Source organism: Eulemur rufifrons, chromosome 3, assembly GCF_041146395.1.
Source record: "Eulemur rufifrons isolate Redbay chromosome 3, OSU_ERuf_1, whole genome shotgun sequence".
In the NCBI taxonomy this organism is placed as follows: Eukaryota; Metazoa; Chordata; class Mammalia; order Primates; family Lemuridae; genus Eulemur; species Eulemur rufifrons.
In genome coordinates this window covers 752,233-778,882 of record NC_090985.1, presented here as the reverse complement: position 1 = coordinate 778,882, position 26,650 = coordinate 752,233, and the positions used below count along the sequence as shown (strand labels likewise).

Genomic DNA, 26,650 nt, shown 5'->3' with positions numbered 1-26,650 from the left:
TGGGCGCTGTTCCAGCTCCAAGCCACCCGCGCCCAAGAGCGAAGGGCTCCCGGTTGCTCTCACAGGGCACAGGTCGTTCATTGCTGCAACCGCAGGACCTGGAAGCTCACTTGGCCCGTTGTCGGGGGCTGGGTCAACCGCGCCCTGCATTGGACTGGTCCCCGTCCCCAAAGCGGACGTTCTCCTGGCGCTTTCCCTGCCTCCCTCCTGCCTGACTGTTTAAAACTGGCTTTTTTGCAACTTGTCGGCAAACGGGTTTGTGCATTTTGTTTCCTCCGTATACTATCCTAAGCATAGGTTCTGTTACATCGTACAAAAGCCTCTTTTAATCAGGGATTCGAAACCGCTAAACCCGATGATCACAGACAAAGAGCCATGCCCGGCTGACGTGAGCTGCTGGGCTGTGGCAGGACACGCCCGCTAACCGGCGCTGTCTTCTCCCCGGCCCAGCACTACTTCACCGTGAACTTCAGCCACGAGAACCAGAAGGCCCTGGAGCTGCGGACGGAGGACGCGAAGGACTGTGACGAGTGGGTGGCGGCCATCGCGCACGCCAGGTACGTGTCCCCTTCCCGCGGTCCGGCCGGAGACCCCAGGGCCCTGCTCTGACACAAACCAGCCGCAGGAGGAGGGAATGGAAAGGGGAGAGCAAAAGCCGTGGGAAGCACCTCCGCGGGGTCCACCCGGAGCCTGGGGTCTGGGCTGCACCTTGAGGCCACGGGGAATGGGGGGGCCGTGTGATTTGGTTCGAGCAAAGGGCTCGTGGCTGCCAAGGTCTGAGGCCTGGGGTCTAACCCAGGGGCAGCCACTCGCTGCTGCAAACACGGACTGGTCTCTCCCCTCCCCGGACCCCCTTCTCGTCCTGAGACGGAACCCGCTACACCTGCCTCAGCTTTGACTCGGATTCCGGCCTGTTCCGCCCCATTCTCAGCAGTGTCTGGAGGGAGACTCGCGGGAGGACGGCCCCGCCGCAGAGGGAAGAGGCTCCCGGCAGGACGGGCGCTTTGCGCCTGGGGAGAGATGGGCTTGCGGGTGGGTGTGTCCCTGGCAGAGCCGGGCACGGTGGCAGCTGGTGTGTCCACGTCTCTCTCCTGCGCAGTGCTGGCGCCCGAAGATGTGCCCAGAGCCTGACAAAGGCACAGCCGGGCCGGGGACTCGGTGGAGTGTGTGCAGGGTGGAGGGAGGACGTCCGGGGGTTGGGTCAGGTGTGGAGGACGGGGAAGGAGGGACCGAGGGACAGAGGGACAGAGGGAGATGGAGGACAGACGGGGAGTGCTGGGAGCGTGTGGATGACAGCTGTGCGGACGGACAGACGGTCCCGGGGCCCGTCCTCGAGGCTGACTCGGGCTACGCCAGGAACCCTCGCTGTGGCGACAGTGACGCCCTGGTCCCCGAGATCAGGCCGTCTCCATCTCTGTCCTCGAGGAGGGCCCCGCCTGGCTGCAGAGCCAGGTTGTCACATATGAGCGAATGAAGTCAGGCCCTGTGCACGGTGGACGCAACGTGGGCACCCCCGGGCTCCACGGCGTGGTCAGCAAGACGGTAGACAGTGCCCCGAACACACCTGGTCTCAGAAGCTGAGCAGGGTCGGGCCGGGCCGGTGCTCAGACGGGGACAGCTGCACACAGCTCCGGGGCTCAAAGGCTGTGCTGGGCGTGAAGCTCATGAGAGAGACGCCGCTTCCGCCTGCAGGGACGCAGGGACATAGGGGGGACCTGGGGAAGCCAGAAATGGGGCAACACTTGGCCTGACCACGAGGATTGGGGGGCAGATTTAATGGGTGTAGATATGAGCATTTCAACACCATTCTGCCAAAAAATAGCCCTTAGATAAAGGCACTAATGCAGGAAAGAGAATTCCAGGAATGAGGAGACAGTTGGGTGTCAGAGGAAGCTGGGGCTGGACGGTGGGTGAATCCGGCCACAACCCATCTCGAACCCCCGCTGAGGTGCTGGACCTTCCGTCCGGGACGCAGGGCTGTCAGGGGTGAACCCCACGGCGGCAGCAGGTCAGAGTCACGACCTGAACGGGAAATCGTGGGCATCGCGGAGGCTGGACCCGAGGGAGGAAGAACCCGGGTTCAAGGAGAGCAGGTGGACGAAGTCTCCCCGGCACAAGGACAGGGCTGTTTTTAGGACCAAATGAAGTTATTTATGTGAAGGGGCTTTCTGAGCACTGACGTGTTATAGAATCCTAACGTGTTATACGTTCTGGTAACCAGGACCACATTGATTTAGAAAATCAGCTACTATAAAAGTGTACCAGAAACAATGAGATACTGACACCTGCACAGCGGAACGGCTAAAATGATACGACTATCATCGCTGGAGAAGGACGGAACCGCTCAGACTCCCGTGCAGCTCTGGTCGGATATAAAATGTACAGAACCACTTCAGGAAAGTGTCAGGCAGTTGCTTTAAAAGCTAAACATACATCTGCTCCGTGACCCAGCGATCCCACCTCTCAGTGTCGATCCAAGAGAAATGGGAAATGTCCACGGAAAGTCTCGTATGCAGAAACCTTCAGCAGCTTCACCCACAGCAGTCCAACACCGGCCAGGGTGTCCGTCCACGGGCAGATGCCAGCGCCGGCTCGAGGCCTCCGTGGGACGGACGCTGCTCGGCGGCAGGAAGGACCAGCCACAGACCCTGCAGCAGGGTGGGCGGCTGTCACGCCAGCGTCCTGCACGAAGAGCCGGACGCCGCCCGTCTGGATCCGGTTACAGGAAAACTGGCCGTGGGGATGGAAGTGGCAGCCGTAGCTGCTCTGGGGTGAGCGTTGGCGGGGAGGGGCCAAGGGAACATCCCGGGTGACAGAAATGTTCTTTATCCTAATCAGGGGTGTGTGTTTGTCAAAACTGGTCAAACTGCACTGAGACCTGTGCTTTCCATACGTGCATTAAACCTCAGATTTAAAAATGAATGTGCGTGTATTCGTTTAGAGGGAATGTTTTCATTTTCTATTGCTACAGAATAAGAAACTTACCACCAACCTGGCAGCTTGAAAAGAGCCCACTTTTTACCTCCCAGTCCTTGGGTCAGAAGTCCGGGCTGGGTGGGGGTCTCTCTCTGCCCGGGGGGTCAGCAGTGCTCTTGCCTGGAGCTCTGGGCAGGAGCCTCCCGCCCGGCTTGTGCCCGTGGCCGCAGGGCCGACACCCATTTCCCGGGCGGCTCTCGGCTCCTGGAGGCTGCTCTCTCCTGGCCTTGTGGCCCCCCCAGCCTCGGATGCCCCACTGCCTGGCCACGGCCAGCCAGGAAGACCCTCCACGGCAAAAGGCTCAGGAGATGGGGTCACGGCCACACCCACCTGGACAAGCTCCTGTCTTACAGTCCACTGAGTCGTGTGGGTACAAGCCGGCCACAGCGTGAAACAAGGCAGGCTGGTGGGCGGGCGGGGGGCGTCCTGGGGCCGCCTGCGAGTCCCATCTGCCACAGAGAGGACCGTCATCCTCCGAGCAATTCACTCCGTTGAGGGCTGGCTACAAGGAGCCAAAAAAATAACAATAGCCCAGTTGACATCAATACTCACTCCCGAGCCTGTCTGGGCCTCCAGCCACCGGGCAGAGTGTTCCGCACCGAGGGTGCCCAGTGGCCGCACAGCCCCTTGCGTGTCCCCGACCCTCTCGCACAGTGCACCAGCTGGGGAGCAGGTCCCTTCCACCCACTTGATAGACCTGGATGCGGAACCCTGTGTCACACGGGGTGTGGGAGCCCAGACCCCGGCTCCAGCCCAGGAACGCCCAGGCAGCCTGGATTCCACACACGCGGAAGACGCCCTCCCCAGACAAGGAGCAGCTGGGGACCAACGCCACCCTGCTGGGACCCAAACCTCTCCACGTCCTTCCTGGAAGCCAGAGGGACGTGGCCAAGGGACAGCAGGGGCATCAGCTGTGTCTGCCTTTGTCAGGCCCTGGGGCTGGGCCAACCTGCTGGCCTCAGAGGACTGTCCCCCCTCCAGCCCGAGAGGGGCACAGGGACAGTCACTGCGGAGGGATCAGGTCACCTTCCTCAGGACCATCAACAGCAGCCACCAGGGTGAGCTGCGTCTTGTCAGGCTGGTCTCCAGCCCTGGGCTCCAGTGACCCCCCCAGAGTGCTGAGATCACACGCCTGAGCCGCCGCTCTGGCCCAGCGCCGTGTTTATCTGCATGTATGTGACGTGTGTCCTGTGTGCACAAGTGAGTGCTGTAGTATGTTACTACCACACAGACACACGTGCTCTCACACCGTGTGCGTGTTGTTCTAGTATGACGGGATGCCTCTGTGGGTGTTTGCGTGCACGTGTGTGTGTCTGTGTGTGCGTGTGTGTGTGTGTGTGCGCGTGCGTGTGTGTGCATGTGTGCATGTGCGTGTGCGTGTACACAACGTAACACCAAGCGTGTTTGTAGTGTACCTTTCAGTGAGAAGAACTCTGTGCCAAACTGACGACTAAGCAATCAGAGTGTAGCGACGTTGTCATGGCTGGAGCCCGATTCTAGCTCCAGTTTGACACTGACTGACTGTCGTTTGGGGCAAGTCACTTCCCCTCTCTGAGCCTCAGTTTCCTCATTTATAAAATGAGACCGTCGGCCTTTCAGGATCCCTGAACTCCCTCCTCGCTCTGAGAGGCTGCGAGTCGACAGACTGTGCCCACACGGGGTGCTCAGCCGGCCTCGGCAGGGTGTGCTGGGAGGGAGGAGGGAGGAGGTTGGGAAAGGAAGGGAGGAGGGCAGGTTCCAGGCAGAACATCTAACTGCGCAAAGCCCCGGAGGGGTGCGTGTGCAAGAGCGTGAGCACTCGCCAGACCCGCGGGAGGACCCCGAGGCCGGGCCGTGGGGAGGCTGGGACGGGGCTGGACGAGCAGCTGCAACCACAGCCGTCAGGTCAAGGCCCCGACTGCTCATGGGGGAGCTGGGAGCTCTGCTCGTGCCGGGAGGCGGGAGAGCCCCAGTTCCAGGTGGTGCCGGGTGGATCCCTGGGGACTCGGAGGCAGCGTCTGACCTGCCGTGTCCGTCTGTGCACAGCTACAGGGCCCTGGCCACGGAGCACGAGGCGCTGATGCAGAAGCACCTGCACCTGCTGCAGATCGTGGAGACGGAGAAGACCGTGGCCAGGCAGCTGCGGCGGCAGATCGAGGACGGGGAGGTCGAGATCGAGCGGCTGAAGGCAGAGGTGACTGGGGCCAGGGCGGGGTGGCTGCAGGGTTGGGGCTCACACGGCCGGCAGGGCCCAGCTTCCAGCCACGGCACTGCCAGCTCCACACCTAGGACGTGCCGATGCTGGCAGAGGGCAAGGTCCTGTGGTCAGACCAGGTTCTAGTCCCTCCTCTGCCACTCACCAGCTGCAGCCTGGCATGAGTCCCTCGGTCTGTCCGGGCCTCGGTCCCTGCAGCGCAAAGCCGGCTTTCTGTGCACACCCGCGCGGCTGCGAGGACTGAGCGAGGTTACTCACAGCGAGTGCCCAGTTACTGTGCCGGCACCATCCTGACCGGGCATCCGGCACGATCAGCCCAGACTCTAGGGGACGTCAGAGTGAGGGTGTTAGCCCAGCTCCAGGGCAGCCCTGCCTTCTGCCTGTCACGGCGAGAGCTCCAGCAGGGGTCCCCGCGCAGTCCGGGGACCGCGCCGTGACTGGGCTGGGCCTCCTGCGGCCTGGCAGCTGGGGGTGGTCCCGAAGCGGCAGCGGCGTCAGTTGTGCTGAAAGCAGCATCTCAGGAAATGCAGAATCTCGGCTCCTCTCTGACCTCCTGAATCGGAATCTGCGTTTCAACCACATCCCAGGTGATCCCAGTCACATCACGGCTTGGACGTGCCGGCTCTCGGTCCCGGAAGCCCCTCGCCAGCTGCGCCCCAGAATGATCTGGTGTCTCTCTCCCACTCACCACCGGTGCGCTCAGACCCATCTGGCCACATCATACGAGGGCTGTGGACGCTGAGCTGAGGAGGGGAAAGTGAAACACAGGCCTGGAATTTGTCGGTTCATAGGTTGCAGGGCCCGGTGCAAGATGAAAATGCAAGGCCCAGCCCAGGGCAGTCAGTCTCCTCCTCCTGCCGGCCACGCCCCACCCGTGGCCCCCGGGCAGCACCCAGCCCCACCCTCCAGCCTCCCTGACCCTCCTGCCTGTGCGCACTGGGACCTGCGCCAGGCCACCACCTGTGCGCCGTGGCACTGCCTGCCGGCAGGGGTGGCTGTCACCTTGCCCTGCCCTGAGGCACCATGGGGTGCACTTGACCCCACACTGCCCCTGCACCAAGGCACCTGCTGAGGGCGGGGGGGGGGGGGGGAGGGGGCGTGGACTGTGGGTCCCCCCCCCCCCCGCTGATTCAACCCAGGTGCTCCCCAGGCGGAGGGTAGTGGAGGTGTTGGGGCCTGGGGTACCAGGCTGTGTGTAGCCAGCAGCCAGGAGCCCGTCGGGGAGCTGGGGAGAAAGGAAGGGGGACACATGTGAGCTGAGGCCCAAGCCCCTGGGGGTGCTCTGCGGCCCCATCGGACCCCACTTAGAAAATACAAGTCAAGGAGGAGACGATTAAGAAGTTCAGCCTCAGAGCTTGAAACCCCAAGTGTGGGGCCTTCTGCGTGGGGGACCCCATGACACACTTGTGAAGCCAGCTCTGCTGGAAGGTTCAGGGATCTAAAGCCACAAGTCCCCTTGTCCCACGGCAGCAAAGCTCTGAACTAACAGTAACAACAGAAATTCCAGATTCCACCACCTGCCCGAGCCCACGGCAGCCACCTTCAGACACGCTTCTTCCTCCATCCCCACCATACTGCTGGGACCGGCCCCGTTTCACACACCGCCAGGCTCAGAGAGCCCAAGTCACCTGCCTGAGCTCACACAGCCAGAAGGGCCTTCCTGTCTGCCTGCCAGTCTCCCTTGACTGGCAGCCTCTCCCCTCAGGGCCCCTGGAGCCCAGGTGGGCTGGTCACTCTGCAGCCCACCTGGTTCATTCTGGGACCAGTCCACTCTGGGACAAGCCCTGGGGTCTTGTCCTAGCCCAGCACAGATCCCTGAATCCAAACCGAGCCCCCAAAAGGGGCCAGGGAAGGAATCTGGCCCCAGGACGAGACAGGAGCTTCGTGCTCGAGGGCGTCTGGTGTCATCCATCCACTTACTCGCTCATGAGGACTCAAGGCCACCCACCCACTGGCCTCCCCCTCCTCCCAGTCACGGCAGGGACAGACCAGTGCTCCAGGGCTGGGCACCGTGCTGCCTCCCGGCCCGTGCACAAGCCGGCACTTCTGTCTGGAAGGTCCTTCCTGCGCCCACGCTCCCACCTGGTTCATCTACGCTCAAATCCTCGCCCTCGGAGACTCCTGGCACAGAGCGTGCTCCCTGCCGTGTGCTCCCATGGCGCATCCGTGCTCAGCCTGCCACACGGGAGCTGGCTGTGTCCCTCATGACTCCGTCCCTGCTGCCTGGCACGGAGCTGGTGCACAGCGGGACTCCACGGGCGGATGGGGCCAGGCTGTGGGGGGGAGGGGCGGCACGAGGATGGGCGTTTCTGCCTTTCCGGTCTGGCCGTGGCAGGACGTGGTCGTGTAGGAGCTTGTGCTGTGCACCCGGGTCGGGAGGTGAGTCAGGCTGCAGCCGGGAGGTCGGGGTTCAGGTCGCACACGGCCTTGGAAGGTTTCGGGGATCCGTAGGCCAGAGCACAGGTGCAAAGGGCAGAGCCCTCCGGTGCTGGGGCAGGTCGCGAGTGAGCGTGTGTGTGTGTGTGCGTGTGCACATGCGTGTGTGTGTGTGTGTGTGTGTGTGTCTAAGCCCTGTAGAGTGTACGTCAAAGAGTCAGGCATTATTTCAGCGTGCAGATGTTCTCGGAGCATCAAAACGGGAGAGGAGAAAAGCCCATCTCTACGCTGAATATTTCCCAGTTGGGTATTTTCAGCAGCTCCTGAATCACAGCTAGGGTAATTTTAGCAACCGAGAAGTGGAGACCAGGTAACTGTTCCGCTGGGCGAAGCCATTCATTCTGCCGTCAGCAAGTGGCCTTGGGGGCGGAGCCGCGCGCTCTGGAGAGAGCGGTGCCTGGCTTGGCGGCTGTCTGTAGCATCCCCTGAGCTCCTGTCTGTAGCTCGCGGGGCTGGGCGACTGCGGAGCTTTCCTTTGGTGAACGCTTTGTTGCTGCTGTTGCTCCGAGTTTGCTTTAATTCACTTACTGTGTAACCGACAAGTGCATGTTGGGTCCCGGCCTGTGCTGTGGCTGGGAGCACGTCCCCGAATGACCTGCGGCCGGCCCGTCTCCCACAGAGCTCACGGCAGAGGTGAGAGAGTCAACGGGCAGGTGCAGCATTTTAGCGGGAAAGTCCCCGGTGCCTGGGAGCCCCGACGCAGGACACGGAATCAGGGGGTGGGGGCCCCACCCAGGACACCCCGCCGGCCCGTCCGCCTGCGGAGCCCGGGGGTCCCTGGCCGCGGTGCAGGTCCAAGTGCACCTTCTTCCAGGCACCACCCTTGGTTTTGCTCTTGAAGCTACGAGCACCCCTCTGATCCCCGAATTAGGCAAATGGGGGGGTTTAGAGCAGTGCGAATGTGCGTTCCGAGGGCTGCGCCGTTTTCCTGGCCCGCAGCTTCCGGGCCGTGCTCCAGAGAGGCTCTCGCCGTAAGACGCGCTTTGGGCCGGGCCGGGTGCGCAGAGCCGAGCCAGCAGGGCCGCCCGGCCACCTGCCCTTTCCGACTCCTGCCAAGCACAGCTTTGTTTGGAAACATAAAGAGGCTACGCAGGTGCCATTGGCGGATGGGCGGATAAACAAACGTGATCTGCACACGGTGGAAAATCGCTCGGCCCTGACGGGGGAGGGAGTCCTGACACGTAGCAGCCTGAAGGACCGCGAAGACCCTGTGCTAAGTGACGCCGGCCGGTCGCGGAAGGACACACACGGCGCGATTCTGCTCAGAGAGGTCCCTGGCGGGTCCAGGTCAGAGAGACGGAAGGGGATGTGGTTTCGGGGCCCGGTCGCCGCTCGGTGGCTGCGAGCGTCTGTTCTGCAGGATGGAGAGTCCTGGAGACCGACGGACGGCGGCGCTGGCTGCACAATGAGGATGTACTTAACGCCGCTGAACTGCACACTTAAAATCGTTAAAATGTCACTTACCTTTTACCACAATAACGTTTAAAAATAAAGGCGCTGACGGTTTGGAGTGAGGAGGAGACAGACTAGGCCAAAGCTCTCCGATCGCAAGTGAGGCGGCTGCAGACCACGCGGGGAAGGGCCTCGTCCACGGCCACCGAGGGTGACAGCCCAGCTCCGGCGCTGCCCCTGCTGTCCCCAGCTGTCTGGGGCCGTCCGGCTCGTGACCGGGATGCACAGAGTAGGACGCGGACTTCCGGCCGCCAGCGGGGGCTTAGGGTCTCCGCCAGCGGGGGGAGGGGGTCTCCGCCGGCGGGGTGGGGGGCGGGGGGGAGCAGGGTCGGGGGTCTCTGCCAGCGGGGGGCGGGGGGTTGGAGTCTCCACCAGCGAGCAGTTGGGGGGTCTCTGCCAGCAGGGGCTCGGGGTCTCCACGAGCGGGGTGTCAGGGGTCTCCACCGGTGGGGGGGCAGGGTCAGGGGTCTCTGCCAGCGGAGGGTCGGGGGGTCTCCGCCAGCAGGGCCCCTCTTGGCAGCCCACTATGTCTCTGTTGCAGATCGCGTCCCTGCTCAAGGACAACGAGCGCATCCAGTCCACCCAGACTGTCACCCCCAATGACGAAGACAGTGACATCAAGAAAATTAAGAAGGTCTGTACCTTCCCTCTGTCGCCCTTCCAAGCTCTGTGTCTCTCAGAGCCCTCCGAGGCCGGAAGTGCCTCCGCACTGCCCCGCTGCCCCCAGGGACGCCCCCACCCACCAGCCCAGCCCCAGGGACAGAGCCAACAGCCGTGACCCCCAACAGCCCCTCGTCCCGCTCTTTCTCCCGATATCCCTGTGGCCAGGGTGGTTCGGCCCCGTTTTGTAGTCGAGAAAGCTGAGGTTCCCCTAGAGGAAGGAGTGAAAGGGCTGGGACTCTCCGCTGAGAGCTTTCCCTGCCACGCTCCTCACCAGGACCCCTCGGCCACCTCTCCATCGTCACTCCCCCGAGTGCCTCTGCTGTCACCCACACCCCACTCCTGCAACTGCCCGAGTCCCCGCAGGCCTTCACTGGACCCCACAGCCGGCCCCACTGTTTTACGCTGTCAGTGCAGAAGGTGCCAGGGATCCGCCTGTGGCCGGGTGGTGACATGCCGTGGCCCTCCGGTGGTGGCGTGGCAGAGGGGAGGAGTGTGGCCGTGTTTGCACTTGGCAGACTCAGGGCAGGGAGCCTGACTCACCCTAAGGAAGGCGGGTGAAACCAGAGACCCTGTTTGCTGAGAGCACAAAGGGACCCAGCACCGTCCGCACCAGACACTGCAAACTGGCCCCAGCGCCCCAGTGTGTGGCAGGTTTGCAGCCCCCACGGGGTTTTTCATTTTTTCCTTTCAGTTTGGTGCCAGTGCCTTAAAAGCTAAACACATCACACAAAAATCTGGATTTTTAGCTTCTCAAAAATAGAAATAGCTAACACTTATTGACCACTTTCTATGTGCCAGGCACTATTTAGGAGCTTTATGCAGATGAATTCAATCCTACTAAATCCCTCCGAGGTTTATTGTTGTTTCCACTTCATACATGGGGAAGCTGAGGCACAGAGAGGCAAAGTAACTTTGCCGAGGTTGCACAGCAAAGTGTTTGCAGGGTGACTTTCAAACCTGGCCTCCCAGGTCCGGAGCCCGTGTCCTTGGTCACAGGAGAAACAGAAGGCCCAGCAGCCCCGGGACCTCCCACACACGCCGGCAGCCGCCCCCGGCAGGAGGTGCAGCCCCACCACACCCCCCACCCGCTTCTCGCACCTCTCGGACCTGCCAGGCCTCCACGGGCACTGGGAATTGTCACCCAGGTCTGAGCCAGGCCCCACGGCAGGGACGCTTGGCCTGCCCACTGGGCTCCCCGGCCCACCCCTCCCTTTGGAGCAGCGATTCCAATTCCGGGTGGGTCACGGTGTCAAAGGCCTGCGGGAGTCGCCCTCCCACCGCTCTGAGTCCACCTTCCTGCAGCCGCAGAGAAAGCCCCGCCCTCCTCGGGACCGCGCGGGGCCTGGGCGGGCTGTGTTGGCCGCGCACCGTCCTGGCCAGCCGGTCTGTGCCTGGCCGGCAGCACCTGGGGGGCCAGTGCCCCCTGCAGGGGAGAACATTTTGGGGTGCACCTCTGCTCGGTCCCCAGTAGCCCCCAACTCCCTCGCCCCGCGGCCCTGCGTGCCTCCTTGCTCCGCTGCGTGAAGGGCGGGAGGCCGGGAGGCTCCTCGGAGGCCCTGCGGCTCTGAACAACCTGTGCACGTGTGAGTCGGGGCCCCTGCCGGGTCCTGGGCAGCACGAGGCCCCTCCGAGCAGCCGACTCCAGGGAAACCGAGTCAAGGCTTCGTTCGCTTCGTCCGCAGCCGGGAGGACGGGCGGGGAGGCTGCAGGCGGGCGCCGGGACCCAGAGGCTGTGGTGGGGCCAAGCATGGGATTAACTAATTGGCCGTGTTCTGTTCAATCTGATAGTCGCCCTCTACCCAGACGAGCTTTGACTGAAACTTCTGGGCTTTCGGGCGCGTCGTTAGACGGGACAGGGTGTGAGCCGGGCCCAGCGCAGCCCGGCCACCCGCCGCAGGGACCTGGGGCCACACGTGTCCTCCTTCAGTGAACGCCTCACAGCAACCCGGGTCTTGCTAGGACGCGGAGGTCTGGGCTGGGCCCGAGAACCTGCGTTTCTCACGAGCTGTGCAGAGACGGTCGGTCTGGGCCTCGTCCCAGCCCAGCCGTGACCCCCTAGCCCGCTTCACAGACGGGAAATCGGCTCCGAGGGACCAGACGGCGTGTGGGTGACACGCCGTGTCACGCAGGCAGCAGAGCCAGGCCTGGGCACGTCTGAGCTCTGTCCCCGTGTGCCCGGCACAGGGGTGACAAAGCCGGTCCCCGCCCTCGGGGCGCTCACAGCCCGGAACGACCGGGCGGCAGAGACGGTCTAACGGGAGCCCCCGGGTCTCCGCAGGTGCAGAGCTTCCTGCGGGGCTGGCTGTGCCGGCGGAAGTGGAAAACCATCATCCAGGACTACATCCGGTCGCCGCACGCCGACAGCATGCGCAAGCGGAACCAGGTGGTGTTCAGCATGCTGGAGGCCGAGGCCGAGTACGTGCAGCAGCTGCACATCCTGGTCAACAACTTCCTGCGCCCGCTGCGCATGGCCGCCAGCTCCAAGAAGCCGCCCATCACGCACGACGACGTCAGCAGCATCTTCCTGAACAGGTGAGCGCGCGGGGCCTGTCGCGCACCGGCCGCGGCACCGAGCCAAACGCCGAGCGAGCCCTCGTCCGGTTCCCCCAAGTGCAGATGGGGAAACTGAGGCCCAGGGAGGAAGGGAGCTGTCCAGGAGCACGTGGCTAAAAGCCGCCGGCCCCGACGACCGTGGGGCCTGGGGCAGGGGCAGAGGGAGGCACGCGTGGCGCAGTCCGAACCGCGGTTCCCAGCGGGGCAGCCCTGTCCCCGGGGACACGGAACCGTGTTTGGAGACGCGGTTTCTGTCACCACCTGGGGGAGGCGGCGACGCAGCCCCCGCTGCAAAGAATTATTCCAGCCAACGCGCCAATTTAAGTGCGTAAGGGCCGTCAATCAAGCTACAGAAGTTAAACGAGGTACGTCCCGTCCCTCTCTGATGCCGTCGTGAGGCCTGAGGTTCAGAATGCCCAGCCCCTCGGCCCCCTGTAAAGCCCCGCTGTCCCCGCGGCGACTGTGACGCTGCCCCTCCGCCGGCAACCGCCTGTTAGAAGGATTTTCTCAGGAAACGGTCTAAGCGAGCTTTTTGCCGGCGATAAAACTGAGTAAACTGGGTAAGAGCAACAGGAGTGGAGACGCAGGCAGAGCGCGGGTACCGGTGAGTCTCCTGTGCCGGGACGTGGCCCAGCCGGGCGTGTCGCCGACCCCACAGGCCCTTCGCCCAGGGCTGCGCGAGACACCAGGACCCAGGGCCCCTCCTGCCCCTGCAGGGGACCCGCCGCGCGTCGGGGCCTGGGCACGTCCGGGGAAGGCCGATGAGGTCACAGGTCAGACGTGGGCCTGAGAGATTGGGCCACAGAGCTGACAGTTGTCTGGTGGGACCGGCTGACACCCTGATGTGGGTGACAGGGCGGAGTGGGCAGGAGGAGGAACAGTCTTGGCCTCCCAAGACCTTGTGGAAACTGAGTCGCTGGGCCCCACGGGGTTGCTTTTGAATAGACAGGTTGAACACAGTTTTTAAACATTAAATAAATGCTTCTATGCATTTACTAAAACAGAGAAAGTATTATTTTCTTGTGTGAAATCAGGTAACATTTAACCCAGAAATTCCAAGTGGGTTTTGTAGATTCAGTGACCTGAAATTTGGCTGAAAAGTATGAAGAGCATGTTCCTTCCTGAGTAGCCCTGGCTGGCTCGGCGGGTTCCCGGATTCCAGGGCCTGAGACAGGGGGGCGGGGGCTGCACTGTCGCACTTCCAGCGGGTCTGCACGTCCCAGACGTCCCTGCAATGGGACACTCCAGACAGAGCCCCTGGGGGCTCGGCCATGATCCCCCACTGAGGAACAGTTCAGGAGGCGTCGTTAGATTTCTACGTTGTGTCTTTCTTGCATTTCAGGCCTCAACTGCAAACTTCTGGTAACTGTTCACCACCATCACTAAGACAGAAAGGTGTCCTTTTGCCTTTATTTATCTTTCCCTAGTTTTGTGACACTGCGTTGATTGATCTCTAACGGAATTCTTTTAACCTGGAATCTTCGATTAGGAAGATTCATGCAGCCCACAGTATTTGTTCAAAAGATGTTTGGGATAAAACACAACAGGATTTTATATTTTTATCTTTTAAGAACTGAATGGATCCGGGCAGATGTCTTGAACTGAGAAGGAATGGGGGGGAGGGAAGGGGCTTTTGCCATCTCACCAGACCGATGTTTTCAATAAGGACCTTGAAAAGAAACAGAGGTCGACCTTGTCAATGGAAAAAAAGCCAAACTCTGTAAAATAATTTTAAAGAGATTTATTCTGATCCAAATTTGAGGACCATGGCCCGGAGCCATGCCCAAGAGGCCTTGAGCAGGTGGACTCCCTGTGGCTGGGTTGCAGTTTGGTTTTATACATTTCAGGGAGACGGGTTATAGGTAAAGTCATAAATCAATACGTCGGAATCATATATTGGTTTGGCCCGAAAAGGTGGGCCATCTCCAAGTGGAGGCTTACAGGTTATAGGTGGGTTTAAAGATTTTTTGGCTTGTAATTGGTTAAAGACATGAAGCTTTGTCTAAAGGCTTGGAATGTTTTAACATAGTTGCTGTTTTTCAGAACAAGCCACCAGACATAGATTTGTTGTGTAAATTGAGGGCCTGTAGGTTTGTCTTGCATACCCTTAGACCTGTTAATGCGTTACAAAGGATGTCCCCAGGAAGGGAGGGGGCATGATAAGATATGTCTGACCTCCCTCCTCCTGGCAGGCCAATTAGTTTTAGGATATTCCTTTGGCCACAGGGGGGTCCATTTAGTCAGCCAGTGTGGGGAGTGAGCCTTAAAATTTTGTTTTAGGCCGGGCGCGGTGGCTCACGCCTGTAATCCTAGCACTCTGGGAGGCCGAGGCGGGTGGATCGCTCAAGGTCAGGAGTTCGAGACCAGCCTGAGCGAGACCCCGTTTCTACTAAAAATAGAAAGACATTATATGGACAACTAAAAATCTATATAGAAAAAATTAGCCGGGCATAGTGGCGCATGCCTGTAGTCCCAGCTACTCGGGAGGCTGAGGCAGTAGGATCGCTTAAGCCGAGGAGTCTGAGGTTGCTGTGAGCTAGGCTGACGCCACGGCACTCACTCTAGCCTGGGCAACAAAGTGAGACTCTGTCTCAACAACAACAACAAAAAAAAAAAAAAAAAAAAAAAAGAATATAAAAAAAAAAAAAAAATTTTGTTTTAGTTCACAATTCCCCCCCTTTTGGCCAAGGTATGTCAGAGACAGTATCTATGGCCAAACTTTTGTTTTATCTGTTACCAGGGTGGTGTGGGTACCTGCCCTGGGTCCATCCAGTCCCTCGGTGGGACCCTTGTGGCCAAGAGGACTGAAGAGCCAAAAGGGGCTTATAGTTAATTAAATATTTTAGGCTAAATAGGACTGGAGGTGGACAGGCACTCATTAACATTATAAAACCCTCCAGGTGACATACCAGTAAAATTTAAAATGCCAAAGGCAAGGCCATAAAACTAATTTATCTATAAGTGTTGAGTTATTATATTTTTGGGCTTAATGGTAGACTTTTAGTAAATGTAAGTATTATTAACATTTAAGGTAAGGGAATTTAGACACTTACTGCGTCCCGATATTTTAGTCTTTTAGTAATTTATACTAAGGTGGTTGATAAATTATTTATTATTTTTTTGTATAAATCTGTAACTGAGGAAAAATTATACTCGGGAAGTTTTAAGTCTATAGGAAACAAAGTATTTTAGTTAGTATTTTTTTTAGGCTTTTGTGTGTCGCTCTTTGATCTGGAGGGTCTAAACTAATTTTATCCCTCAGAATTGGCCCTTATAATTTTATATGACCCCCTCTTTTGTGATAGTCCCTGGGTCTAGAGGGAGGATATTTGAACAGGGCTTTGGCAGATTTCATGGTTTTAAGGTCCCAGAGATTAGGGAAATTTGTTATTTACTTAAAATTTGTCAGGACTCTGGGAAATAAAAAAATTAGTAATGTTTAAATAAAAAGTCTCTTTGTGAAAATTAGTTTGGTCTCATGAGGTTGAGTTAGTTATATTTATGGTCATATCAGTTTTTTAATTAAAATTAAAGTCCTGGAAGTTTGTTTTAGTTCAATGGTATGTAATTTCTAAAGATAGTAGAAACTAGTATTTAAGTGGATTTATCAGTCCTTTTCATGACTTTACTGGAAGAAGCTAACTTTGGACTTAGTTAGAAAGAACCACTTTTTTTTTTTAGGTTTTTTTTTTTTATTCTTATTTCAGCATATTGTGGGGGTACAAAAGTTTAGGTTACATATATTGCCCTTGCTCCCCCCCCCCAGTCAGAGCTTCAAACGTGTCCATCCCCTAGACAGTGCCCATGGCACTCATCATGTATGTTACACCCATCCCCCCCACCCCCGCACATCTGCCCGACACCGGATCAATGTTATTCCTGAATGTGCTCTTAGGTGATGATCAGTGAAACCAATCTGATGGTGAGTACATGTGGTGCTAATTTTTCCATTCTTGGGATACTTCACTTAGTAGAATGGGTTCCAACTCTTTCCAGGAAAATACAAGATGTGCAATATGACCATTGTTTCTTATAGCTGAGTAGAACTCCATGGCATACATATACCACATTTTATTAATCCACTCATGTGTTGATGGGCACTTGGGTTGTTTCCACATCTTTGCAATTGTGAATTGTGCTGCTGTAAACATTCAGGTGCAGATATCTTTGTTATAGAATGTCTTTTGTTCTTTTGGATAGATGCCCAATAGTGGGATTGCTGGGTCAAATGGCAGGTCTACTTGAATCTGTTTAAGGTATCTCCATATTGCTTTCCACAGAGGTTGCACTAGTTTGCAGTCCCACCAGCAGTGTATGAGTGTTCCTCTCTCTCCTCATCCACGCCAACATTTGTTGTTATGGCCATTTGATAAAGGCCATTCTCACTGGAGTTAAGTGATAGCTCATTGTGGTTTTGATTTGCATTTCCCTGATGATTAGAGATGTCGAGCATTTTTTCATATGTTTGTTGGCCATTCTTCTGTCTTCTTTTGAAAATTTTCTGTTCATATCCTTTGCCCATTTTTTGATAGGGTTGTTTGATTTTTTCTTGCTGATTTTCCTGAGTTCTAAATAGATTCTAGTTATCAGTCCTTTATTGGATGTGTAGTATGCAAAGATTTTTTCCCATTCTGTAGGTTGTCTATTTACTCTCATGACAGTTTCTTTGGCTGTGCAGAAGCTTTTTGATTTAATCAGGTCCCATTTATTTATTTTTGTTGTTGCTGTGATTGCCTTTGGGGTCGTCTTCTTAAATTCTTTGCCTAGGCCAATGTCTATAAGAGTCTTTCCCACATTTTCTTCTAGGATTCTAATAGTTTCACTCCTAAGGTTTAAGTCTGTTATCCACTGTGATTTGATTTTTGTGAGAGGTGAAAGGTGTGGGTCCTGTTTCTGTCTTCTACATGTGGTATCCAGTTTTCCCAGCACCATTTATTGAATAAGTATTCTTTTCCCCAGAGTATGTTTTTGTCTGCTTTGTCAAAGATTAGATGGCTATATGAGGATGGTTTTATATCTAGATTCTCAGTTTTGTTCCACTGGTCTGTGTCCCTGTTCTTGTGCCAATACCAAGCTGTTTTAATAACCACAGCCTTGTAGTATGATTTGAAGTCTGGTAAATTAATACCTCCCATTTTGTTCTTGTTGCTTAAAATTGCTTTTGCTAAATGGGGTCTTCTCTGGTTCCATACAAAGCATAAAATTATTTTTTCTATATCTGTGAAAAATGATGTTGGTAATTCAATAGGGATTGCATTGAGTCTGTAGATCGCTTTGGGCAGTATAGACATTTTAACAATGGGCCGGGCTCGGTGGCTCACGCCTGTAATCCTAGCACTCTGGGAGGCCGAAGCGGGTGGATCACTCAAGGTCAGGAGTTCGAGACATTTTAACAATGTTGATTTTCCTGATCCATGAGCATGGTGTGGTTTTCCACCTGTTTACGTGCTCTGCGATTTCCTTCCTCAGTGTTTTGTAGTTCTCCCTGTAGAGGTCTTTTACCTCCTTAGTTAAATGTATTCCTAGGTACTTTATTTTCTTTGTTGCTATGGTGAAGGGCATTGAGTCGTTGATTTGAAGAACCACTTTTTGAGATGAATTAAAGTAAAATAACAATTTTTTAAAGATGGTGGAACTTGGACTAGCCATGGTTAGAGACAATTGATAAACGAAATTGGTTATTTTTGTGTTATATGGTAACATATAATAATCATAATTATTACTGATGATATATACTAAGACATGTCAATATTTTATAATATTGGAATATATATTAATAATATAGTCTAAAGAAAGTTAAACATCATTTTATATTTGACAATGTTCCCTGTATGGTTTTGACATATTAAATGAATCTAATGTCTGTCTTAGACTTTTAGTGGCCCTAATATATAAAAAGTTAGTTTAAGGTCAAAAGGCTGGATTTAGAATTTTAGTTTTGGAAAAGTTGTCAGATATTAAAGGTTTAACATATTTGTTTATATATAATCACAACCCACTATAAAATAAGGGTCATTTATTTAACCAAGAGATAGTCATTAAAAGATTTTAAAGGTGATAAAGTTATATGGGTGTAAATCTTAACCCTTTTAAAGTTTAGTTTTTTTAGTTAGTCAAAACTTAATAAAGAGAGTATAGGGATTATCTGATAAAGTATAAAATTTTTGTTTTTTTAAGGTCAATTACCAAAATTAAAGAAAAACGTTTTGTAGTGTGTTAGCTTTTTAAATTAAAAAGGAAACATTATAGAATTAAAATGAGTATATTATGTCATTGTATTAATAGTAAATTATTAACAGAAATTTTTGTTTTAGTCAATTTTTTAATAAATTTTTTTATAAACTTTATCTCAATCTGTATGTACTATATATTTATCTATAAAACATGTCTAAAAACTTTTTGTTTTGTCTTAACATTTTTTTTAAATAACCAGTCATTTTAGGACAAAAAAATTTTATGTGAGATCTTTTTTTTATATTATGTTTTCTGTTTAACTTTTTTATCAAAAAAATATATTTTTATATTTATTGTCTTTTTATATCTTTTTTTACTCACAAGTGGAATTTTGTTTTTATTTTTTATTAAATTTATTTTGATTTAACTTTTAAATAACCTCTGAATTAGACAAAGTTATATATATTTTAATAAGAACACATTCTGGGTTTTTTTATAATTCTCTTTGTTAAAAATATTCTTTGGTACACCTTATGTATACAATTATATATATTGAGTAGAATTCTTATTTTTAGTAACCTTAAATTTTAGTGAAAGTTTAAAAAGTAGGAAGTCATGAATTGTTTATCATAAGACACTTGCAGTCATGAAGTAAGATTGTAGGTTACTATAAAATTATAGTCAAAATGATAATTTAAATATATATATTTTTTAAAAAAACCTAAAACTCTTATTTTTTAAGAGAGAGGAGACTCAGTTTTTTAAACAAGTATAAGACCTAATAGACAGACTGAAGTATAAGTTAATAAGGAGGTTGAATTTGTGTCTTTTTTTCCCCTTCTTTTTTGTAGTTTATTAAAAGGTAAATAAAAAATCTTTTGTCATTTTTATTAATATCATATGACAATTTAGTTTAAAAGAGAAAACCAAATTTTATTGTATTAGTGTATTAATGATAAAGTTAATTTTAATAAAATTTTATAAATAAATTTATTTATTTAATTTTTAACTAATTTTACTGTAAGTTAAGATTTTTATAAACCTTTTATAACCTTTAATTTTTATATCCATTTAATTTTTAATGACCATTTATATATTGAATTTTAAAGTAGTTTTAAAAATCAGTAAGTTAGACAAAATTATTTTTAATAAAATATTTATATTTTATAATATTTTTATTTAAAAATTTTTGTATGGAATTGTTTTCTTTTTTTAGAAGTTTTAATTATATATATGGATGATAATATCAACTCTTAGAAAAATTTAGGAAGTTAAAGTAACTTTGAACTATTAGTCACCAATTTTATTAGTATTTTTAAATAGAAAAATAAGATAACAAAGTATAAATTTAAACTTATGTTTAAGAACTAATGTTGTAGTATTTTACCTTATAAATGATCTAGACATTTTATGATTATCTTTTTTAACTTAACATAATGACTTTAAGATTTTAAATTATATGAAAATTTTATTTTTATTTTATTTATATTTACCTACTTTATCTTATTTATTTATTTTAGTAGTTTATTTAGATTTTAGTTATTAGTTTTAGTTACTTTTCTGTTTATCATTTTTATACCCTATAGATTAGATATGTAACACAGAACAGGGATTAAAATATAGTTTTAATTATTGGTTTGTTTTTTAATTTTAAACTTATAAATTTTATTTAGAAAAGTAAATGAATATTTTAGTAAGACTTTTTTTAATAAACATAATATTACTTTTAAATTTTATAATCATAGTAGACATTTTAGAATATCCTGTTTAAAGGTATAAGTTAGATTTTTCTAAAACATTATATCCCAAAATAAAATCTGTTGACATCGTAGGGATCAAAGTGTCTCTGGACTTCAAAGTTTGCGAGCAAAGGCCATTGTTTCCATTAAGACTTGTTGAAAATTTACTGACATGAAGATTAATAGGAGAAAGAATTAAAACTTTATACATGGATGTCTTCAGAATGAACACTCAAAGATGTAGGGGAAATTGTCTATTTTTTATGTTTAAAGTATGGACGGTCCCGTAGAAATATGATCGGACAAAAATGTTGTGAACTAATTCTAACAGGCTGAGTGGCAGAACCAGTAAGGCTTTTATATTTAGATTTTGTTTGGCCTCTCTGAGTGTGTATTTTTTGGGCGGGTGTAAAGCAAGGCCCTTTTTCATATGGGGTTTTACAGTAAAACAAAGTAAAAACAAAGTAGGTCAAATAATCATCCTATGGTCATTTTATATAGAATTATTTTAGGTTTTATGGCTAGTTTTTAGAAAAAAAGGGGTTTTGGGCTTTATGACCTGTCTTAGGTAGAGGGATTTTGGTTTTTATGGCCAGTTTCAGGGAAGAATTGGTATAAGAGGTAGGCAGACAAGGCAAGGTCAGAAAATTTTTGTTTTTGAAGTCTTATTGTAAGTTAGTTTTTTGAGTCTCATTAACGTAAGATTACCTGACTGTAGACTGAGAGGGAAAAAAAAAAAAACCCTTTAGTGCCAATCTTTAGCACCTCAAACAATGATATAAAGTAATAACATGTTTTTTACATGAGGATCAAGATTAAGTTGTTTTGAAAACAATCTAAGTAGTCTCAAAATAATTTTTGGGGGGTGTGTAAACTTGAATGTATGTAATATTTATAAAGAGTAAGACCGTTTTGAGATTTTCTTGAATTTTAACTATCATTTACTTTTTAAGATAAATTACTACACAAAAATTAATAACTTAGAAACTTTTTTCCTAGGCACAAACTTTATTATAGTAACATAATGCATACATAACCGGCTAGCTTATAAAGAGTGGGACAAAAATGGACAAGACCAAGGGGAAAACTGAAATTTCCAATTTAAGTTCTTCTAACTGCAACTTCTAGGACAACTTTGAATCCCTAACCGTGCTGTTAATGTTAGACGATAGTGAGTTAGAAATACCTTTTGTGTATCTCTCTATAGACATTGAAATAGTGGAAGTAAACTATATCTGTAGTTAGGGTTAAAAGACCAAAACCAAAATATTTTTATATACCTTTGTTTTTGTTTTGTTTTGTTCTATTTCCTGTTTTTGTTTATTTTAATTTGTTGGGGGGACTGTACTCCCGTTTGCACTGGGCACCCCAAATTAGTAGCATGTCGTCCCTCCTGCTGGCGGGTTTCGCGTAGGTCCCGCTGGAGAAAAGGTTTGCTGTGGCGGGTCTCACGGGAGGTCCGGAGTAGGGTCTCACGGGCCTCACGGGAGGTCCGGGGTGGGATCTCACGGGAGGTCCGGGGCGCGGCCGTCCCCAGAGCAGGACGCCCCTGGCTGGAGCTCACCCTGCGCCTTCTCTTTCAGTGAAACCATCATGTTTCTGCACCAGATTTTCTACCAAGGCCTGAAGGCCCGAGTCTCCAGCTGGCCCACGCTGGTCCTGGGTGAGTAGCCGCCCGGCGCGGGCCCCAGGGAGGCCTCTCCAGGGCCACCCCCACGGCTGGGGACCTGTGTCTTCCAGGGCACAGTGCCGTGTCCCTCAGGAGCAGAAAGAAAGAGACACATTGGCAAGAGCTTTGTTTCTAGGAGGAAGTGGTGTATTTTTAGTTTCTCATCCACTTTTTCCTTTTAAAAAGAGCGTGTACGCATCCATTTGAGAATATTTGACAACCCAGAAAAGTAGAAAACGTTTAAAAATACCAGCCATGGTTCTGCTTCCCAAAGATAACCACTATCAACACTGTGGTGTGTTTTCTTCCAGTTTTTTTTTTATGCGCAGAGCTTGTGTTTTTTACCGTTTTACATAATTGCAAACATGCCGAATACAGAATCGAGTCCTGCGTGTTGTTTTTTTCTTTTACTTGGCATCACCGCACAAGCGTGTGCTCGGGCCGAAGGTGTCCTCGACCACCACGCGTGACGCCCCAGCTCTCCGCGGCCGCTCCGTCACTGCCCCGACCGAATCCCACCCTTGGCTCTTAGGGCTGTTCTGATGTCATTGTCATTAGAAATAACCATCTCTGCACACGAAGTGTCTCCGTGTTGGGGGCCGTTTCCTTGGTTGGGTTTCCAAAAGCAGAACAGCCACACCCAAGTGTCCGCACGTGAGATGCTGGCGCTGGTACCTGTGCTGCCCCGGCACCTCCTGCATCTCACCTCACCTGCCCCAAACGTCGTCTCTTTTTTCCACTTTCTTAGTTTGGTAGACAAAGCTGAGGAGGCGAGGGAGGCCGGCTTAGGGAGCCGAGGCTGAGGCTGCACGGTGGAGGCCGCGGAGCCGACCGCTCCCCAGCGCCGGCTCTGGGTGGGGGGAACCGAGGGCCTGGGGGTCTCCCCGCCACCCCTGACCACCGCCTGCTTCCAGCCGACCTGTTCGACATCCTGCTGCCCATGCTCAACATCTACCAAGAGTTCGTCCGCAACCACCAGTACAGCCTGCAGATCCTGGCCCACTGCAAGCAGAACCGCGACTTCGACAAGCTGCTCAAGCACTACGAGGCCAAGCCCGACTGCGAGGAGAGGACGCTGGAGACCTTCCTCACCTACCCCATGTTCCAGGTGGCGGCCCAGCCCCGCCCGGGGGTGCATGCGGGGGGCCGTGGCAGGGAAGGGGGAGCCCCGGCTCCGGGCTGCTCGGTGGGGTTAGGGCCAGGCCTGCCCCTGGGGGATGAAGAGCAGGCCGCCCGTGGGCCTGTCCACCCGCAGGACAGACGGCTCCACCGGCAAGGGGGTGGCTCTCGGAAACGGCCGCTAGGGGACCTTTCCCTCCCGCTCCCGGCCCCCCCTCCCAGGCCTTGCCTCCAGCCAGAGCAGGGCCCCGGACATGACCTTGGAGGAGCCTCTGAGTTAGAGTCTGTGACCAAAAGCACAGAACCATCCCCCCCCCACCCCATGTCTCTCTCTCACTTCCTCGCTGGCCCCCACCCATCTGCCCCCCTTTGCTCTCCAGCCCGTCCCCCTGACTTCGCCCCCCTGACTCCGCCCCCCTGACTCTGTCCCCTGCCTGTCCCCGCTGCCCGCAGATCCCCAGGTACATCCTGACGCTGCACGAGCTCCTGGCCCACACGCCGCACGAGCACGTGGAGCGCAACAGCCTGGACTACGCCAAGTCCAAGCTGGAGGAGCTGTCCAGGTGAGCGCTGGCTCTGGGGGCAGCCCGGCCAGTGCACGGGGTGGGGCGGAGGACACCATGCCCGGGAGTTGCCACCCCCAGGCAGAGCTGGTATTCAGGCTGGGGTGTGGGGAGGGCACAGTGAGCCCTGCCTCCAAGCAGAGGCCCCCGGAGCAGTCCTGGGGGCTACGGCTCAGGCCAGGTGCAGGGAGGGCCTGGCGTGGGTGGCGGCTGTCCTGGCTCAGATGGGGTCTGAGGAAGGGCCTGGGCTCCCTCTGGGCCCATCTCAGGACAGGGAGCTGCCTGGGCCTCCCCGACACTCTGCCCATCCCCCTGTCCCCCAGCCTCAGTGTGTCAGAGCCTGTGGCTACAGGAGCCCTGAAGAGGGTGCTGTGGGAGCGGCCTCGGGTGCTGTGTCCCGTCTTCACCCCACACTCCGCAGACGAGGGAGCCCAGGGTCAGGGGCTGAGCCACTCGCTGGGGGTCTGAGAGCAGCTCCGGTCCGAGCATCTCCCGCCACTGCGGGTTTAGACCGAGCAAATGTCCAGGAGAGAACTCTGAGCTCCCCACGGGTGGTCTTGGTGGGAGAAATTCAGGCATCAGTCGCAATAAAAGGCTTCGTGCTCTTCTTGGAGGACCTGGAGTGCTGTTTCCAGAGCCCCCCACCCCCGCCCCTGCCAAACTCCCGCAGCTTCCCCGAGACCCCCGGAACCACGGGCAGAGCCGCAGCTGCTGCTTCCGAAAGGCGGCTCAGTGGTGCCCCCTGCGCGGGACAGGTGTGGGCGGGGTCACCACCTTCCCTCCCGGCGGCCGCAGGACAGACGGAGCCCCCAGAGCTGGCTCCCCCTCCCCCCGCACAAGCCCGCGGGCCCAGGCAGCCTCAGGGCGCCGTGCGGGATGTGGAGGAAGGTTCGCGGGGAGGAGATGGCACGTGCAGAGACCCCCGGCAGGAGGGTGCCCGTGCGGGCCGACAGCGGGACCAGGTTAACAGACGGGGTCTCCTGCACCACCCCCCCGCGCCGGGGCTGCATCCGCGTCTCTGCTCCCCACGCTCAGACTCGGAGACCCAACAGGCCTGTTTCCTGGCTGCTGCCCTCCCTCTTTTCTCTGTTTTCTCCCCGAAATGCGAGCCCTTGCTGCTCGGGCGGTGAGAAGCTGACACGAGACACCCCGTGGCGTGCCCGGCGTAGCGCGCGGTGGACACTCGTCCCTCCCTTTCGCGCCTACGGGCCCCACCTGGAGCCGGGGCGCCGGGGCTGCCCCCCAGGTCTGGCCAGAACCCCGGGAGCCGCCCCCCCCGGGGTTGCCATGGCAGCGTCTGTCCTGTCCCGTCCCGCAGGGTGATGCATGACGAGGTCAGCGAGACCGAGAACATCCGCAAGAACCTGGCCATCGAGCGCATGATCACCGAGGGCTGCGAGATCCTGCTGGACACCAGCCAGACCTTCGTGCGGCAAGGTGCGCCCCGCCCCCCCAGGTCGCCGCGCCCCGCCCCCCCAGGTCGCCGCGCCCCGCCCCCCCCAGGTCGCCGCGCCCCGACCCCGCCTGGCGGAACGTTATGGCCGTGTGCGCGCGTCGCATCTATGCAGGCGGATGCAGATGTTACTGGTTTCACAGGTTCCTTCTCTCCAGATGTAAACAGGACCTTGCCCGGGTGGCCTTGGCTTGTGTGTCACACATCCAGCGAACACTGGGCCGTCCCTCTGCCCTCGCTCAGCACCCTCTGCCCCTTGGGGGCTGCCGCGGTCACGGTGGCGCCCATGGTAGAAGACCGTTGCCACCTTCGGCCGAAGCACACCTCGGGGCCGTGTGGGGAGGCGCAGCCCTGGGGCGGGGGGCCCTCTGCGGCGCAGGGGACCAGTGTCCCACTCAGGGACCCCGGAGCCGCAACCTGCTTGAAATCCGCCACATTCAACCTCCACGTACTGCGGGAAACTCAGATCCTACCCACGTGCCCGCGTGGCCCCCACCGTGGGACGGGCCTCCAGGGCCCCTTCTGCCTGCCCTGGGGTCGCCGACTAGTGAAAACCCCGCCGGCCCCCGCGGCCTGCGTAGCTGCTGCTTCGTGACAGGCGCCTGGGGGCCCCTAGAGCGCGTGTGGAGGCCTGCGAGGCTGCCTGGGCGCTGTGGCAGGGCGCGGTGAGGGCTGGCGGTGTCTGCTGTGGCGGCAGGAGGTGCCTTGTGAACCCCTCAGGGCCTGCGGCCAGCCCCCCAGCCCAGCCCCTCATCCTCAGCACACCAGCCGGCTGTGCCGTCAGGGGCTCTCAGAGGCCCTGGGCCGGCGAGAGGTCGAGGGGCCCTGCCTGGGGCTTCTCTGGTCACCCCAATCCCCAGCCATCTGGCCCCAAAGGGGCTGGGACCAGCGTCCCTGGGCGGCATTTGCTGCCAGGACCTCGGACAGCAGGTTCCGCCGCTGCTGCTCCTGCCATCTCACCCTCACTCCGCCCGGCCAGGGTCACCGGGAGTGGCTCAGGTCTGTCCTCCGCCCACAGGCTCCCTCATCCAGGTGCCCATGTCTGAAAAGGGCAAGATCACCAGAGGGCGCCTGGGGTCCCTGTCCCTGAGGAAGGAGGGCGAGCGGCAGTGCTTCCTGTTCTCCAAGCACCTCATCATCTGCACCAGGGGCTCCGGGGGGAAGCTGCACCTGACCAAGGTGAGGGCCGCGGGGGGCGGGGCCGGGGGCTGGGGACACACACACACACATATACACACATGTGTGTGCGCACACACACACACACGTGCACACACACACACACACCAGCGCGTACCTGGCAGGTGAGCGAACAGGGCTGCCCAGGAGAAGCTCACACGCTCAAGGGTGGGGGCATGTTCCAGATGTTTCTAACAGCTACAAATGAGGGACTGGCCTTGGGCTGGGACCAGGCCCCAGGGGCTCCCCCAGCCCCGACCCCCGACTTGCCGGGTAGCCCTGGCTTCATTCCTTCATCTGCAGAGTGGGAATCACGGCGCCTGGGCTGGGCCCCTAACGCTGCCTGTTCTCCTGTTGGCGGCGTCACAGGCCTGGCCCAGGACAGGGGTTTCCGACCCTGCAGATTTAGGGCGTGACCCTGGCAGGGCGGTTCTGGCCTCTCTCAGGCAACCCCATTCAATCCGCTTCATTGGGCTTCTTATA

At 54.3% G+C, this 26,650-nt stretch overlaps 1 protein-coding gene across 2 annotated transcripts in view; it reads left to right on the top strand.

The window, feature by feature from the left end:
• RASGRF1 (Ras protein specific guanine nucleotide releasing factor 1) overlaps window positions 1-26,650 on the top strand; it is an 82,887-nt gene that overhangs the window by 18,162 nt on the left and 38,075 nt on the right. For both annotated transcript variants that reach the window (XM_069466515.1, XM_069466516.1), the window contains exons 2-10: window positions 451-557; window positions 5,002-5,149; window positions 9,600-9,692; window positions 12,000-12,253; window positions 21,771-21,850; window positions 22,771-22,964; window positions 23,429-23,538; window positions 24,857-24,975; window positions 26,010-26,170. In XM_069466515.1, the coding sequence (XP_069322616.1) occupies window positions 451-557; window positions 5,002-5,149; window positions 9,600-9,692; window positions 12,000-12,253; window positions 21,771-21,850; window positions 22,771-22,964; window positions 23,429-23,538; window positions 24,857-24,975; window positions 26,010-26,170 (1,266 nt within the window). The remainder of the gene's footprint in view (window positions 1-450; window positions 558-5,001; window positions 5,150-9,599; window positions 9,693-11,999; window positions 12,254-21,770; window positions 21,851-22,770; window positions 22,965-23,428; window positions 23,539-24,856; window positions 24,976-26,009; window positions 26,171-26,650) is intronic.